Source organism: Lolium rigidum, chromosome 7 (assembly GCF_022539505.1).
Source record: "Lolium rigidum isolate FL_2022 chromosome 7, APGP_CSIRO_Lrig_0.1, whole genome shotgun sequence".
NCBI lineage: Eukaryota > Viridiplantae > Streptophyta > Magnoliopsida > Poales > Poaceae > Lolium > Lolium rigidum.
Window position 1 is genome coordinate 93,818,724 of NC_061514.1, and position 2,265 is coordinate 93,820,988.

Consider the following 2,265-nt stretch of genomic DNA (forward strand, 5'->3'; position numbering starts at 1 on the left):
AACGCCGTAAATCTCCCCGCGATCGAAACCGCACGCACGAGCACGAGCAGGAGCAGAGCACTCTCCTCTGTTTTTCCGCCATGACGACCGCCACGTCCTGCTCAGGCGCCACGGGAGATGACTCGTCGCATGGCTGCTGCCTCATCGTCACCCCCTTGCTCCACAAGGCGGCGGCGGCGGCATCCGGGGAGGTCGTCATCCCGGTGGCCGCGGACGAGGCGGCGCCGGTGCTCACGTGCAAGCCGCCGGGCCGGCTCGCCAAGGCGGTGAAGGAAGCCTGGTCCGTGTCCCTGGGCATCGCGATGCCCATGATGCCCCCGCTCTCCGCCACCGCGGCGCAGGACGAGGCGCGCTCCATCCTCGCCCTCGCATTCCCGATGATCCTCACGGGGCTCCTCCTCTACCTCCGCTCCATGATCTCCATGCTCTTCCTCGGCCGCCTCGGCGGGCTCGCGCTCGCCGGCGGCTCCCTCGCCATCGGCTTCGCCAACATCACGGGCTACTCGGTGCTCTCCGGCCTCGCCATGGGCATGGAGCCCATCTGCGGGCAGGCGTTCGGGGCCGGCAACCACTCGCTCATCGGCCTCACCGTGCAGCGGACGGTGCTCCTCCTCATCGCCGCCGCGGTGCCCATCGGCGGGCTGTGGATGCACATGCGCCCGCTCCTCCTCCTCTGCGGCCAGGACGCCGCCATCGCCGCCGTCGCCGAGACGTACATTCTCGCGTCCCTGCCCGACCTCCTCCTCCAGGCATTCCTCCACCCGGTGCGGATATACCTCCGGATGCAGTCCGTGAACCTGCCGCTCACCGTCTGCGCCGCGCTCGCCATCGCCATCCACCTCCCCATCAACTACGTGCTCGTCACCGTCCTCGGGCTCGGCATCAAGGGCGTGGCAATGGCGTCCGTGCTAGCCAACCTGAACCTGCTCCTCCTGCTGCTCGGCTACATCTTCTTCACTGGCATCCACCGCCGCACGGGCGGCTTCGCGCCCTCCGCCGAGAGCTTCCGCGGCTGGGGCGAGCTGGTGACCCTGGCGGTGCCCAGCTGCGTGAGCGTGTGCCTCGAGTGGTGGTGGTACGAGATCATGATCCTGCTCTGCGGGCTGCTGCTCAACCCGCAGGCCACCGTGGCGTCCATGGGCATCCTCATCCAGACCACCTCGCTCATCTACATCTTCCCCTCCTCCCTCAGCTTCGGCGTCTCCACCCGCGTCAGCAACGAGCTGGGCGCGGGCCGGCCGGACGAGGCCAGCCGCGCCGCCACGTCGGGGATCATGCTCGGCTTCGCGTTCGGCGCCTTCGCCTCCGTCTTCGCGTTCCTCGTGCGGGACGTCTGGGCCAGCATGTTCACGGCGGACCCGGCGATCGTCGCGCTCACGGCGTCGGTGCTGCCGATCCTGGGCCTCTGCGAGCTGGGCAACTGCCCGCAGACCACGGGGTGCGGCGTGCTGCGCGGCAGCGCAAGGCCCAAGGACGCCGCCAGCATCAACCTCCGGTCGTTCTACCTGGTGGGCACGCCCGTGGCGCTGGTGCTGGCCTTCTGGTTCCACTACGACTTCACGGGACTCTGGTTCGGCCTCCTGGCGGCGCAGGCCACCTGCATGGTGCGCATGCTCCTCGTCATCGGCCGCACCGACTGGGCCGCCGAGGCCAAGCGCTCGAAGCAGCTCACCGGGTCGTCGGCGGCGGCCGACGACGAGACGAAAGTCGGCGGCGGCGCAGACGAGAAGTCGCGCCTGCTTCTCGACGCAGCAGAAGATCGGTGCTGAGAGCTACCCGCGCGTGTGTTAATTGTGTTCTACTACAGTAGCCTCTTTCTTTTCTTTCTTTCTCGAGGAAAGAGGTGTGCTGGCTGACAGGGTGCCAATTTTGTTCCGCATTTGCTAGCGTAGCGAGCGAGCGAGGGAGCCCATTGTAAAGATTTTATTTACTGATGATGATGAAGATGATTGCTAGTAGTGTTACGGAGACGTACGGAAAATATCAGCAAGTTTTTCAGACAGAATTGAAGAAGAGGAACAATCCGTTCACTGTTTCGCTTTTGCTCCCCGGCCGGTCGGTGTCTGGTCCAGGGAGGCCGGCCGGCCGGCCGCGTGACGACCCGGTCGCCGGCGCGCTAGGAGGCATGGGCCAAAACAGGTAGTCGCACGAACGGTGGCTTCGCTAGACCATCCTGGAAGGGACCCGCCATTCATGCTTGCGCACCGCAGCCGTCGGCCATCAAATTCTTCTTCAGATGCCCACGGCCACGGAGAAAAAAGGAAC

General features: G+C 66.0%; 1 protein-coding gene across 1 annotated transcript; it reads left to right on the plus strand.

Moving 5' to 3' along the window:
• The first annotated feature begins 211 nt into the window (after positions 1 to 211).
• Positions 212 to 2,002, plus strand: LOC124676052 (protein DETOXIFICATION 49-like). Its single transcript, XM_047212134.1, has one exon. The coding sequence runs from the start codon at positions 303 to 305 to the stop codon at positions 1,767 to 1,769; it is 1,467 nt and encodes a 488-aa protein (XP_047068090.1). The 5' UTR covers positions 212 to 302; the 3' UTR covers positions 1,770 to 2,002.
• Positions 2,003 to 2,265: the final 263 nt, after the last annotated feature.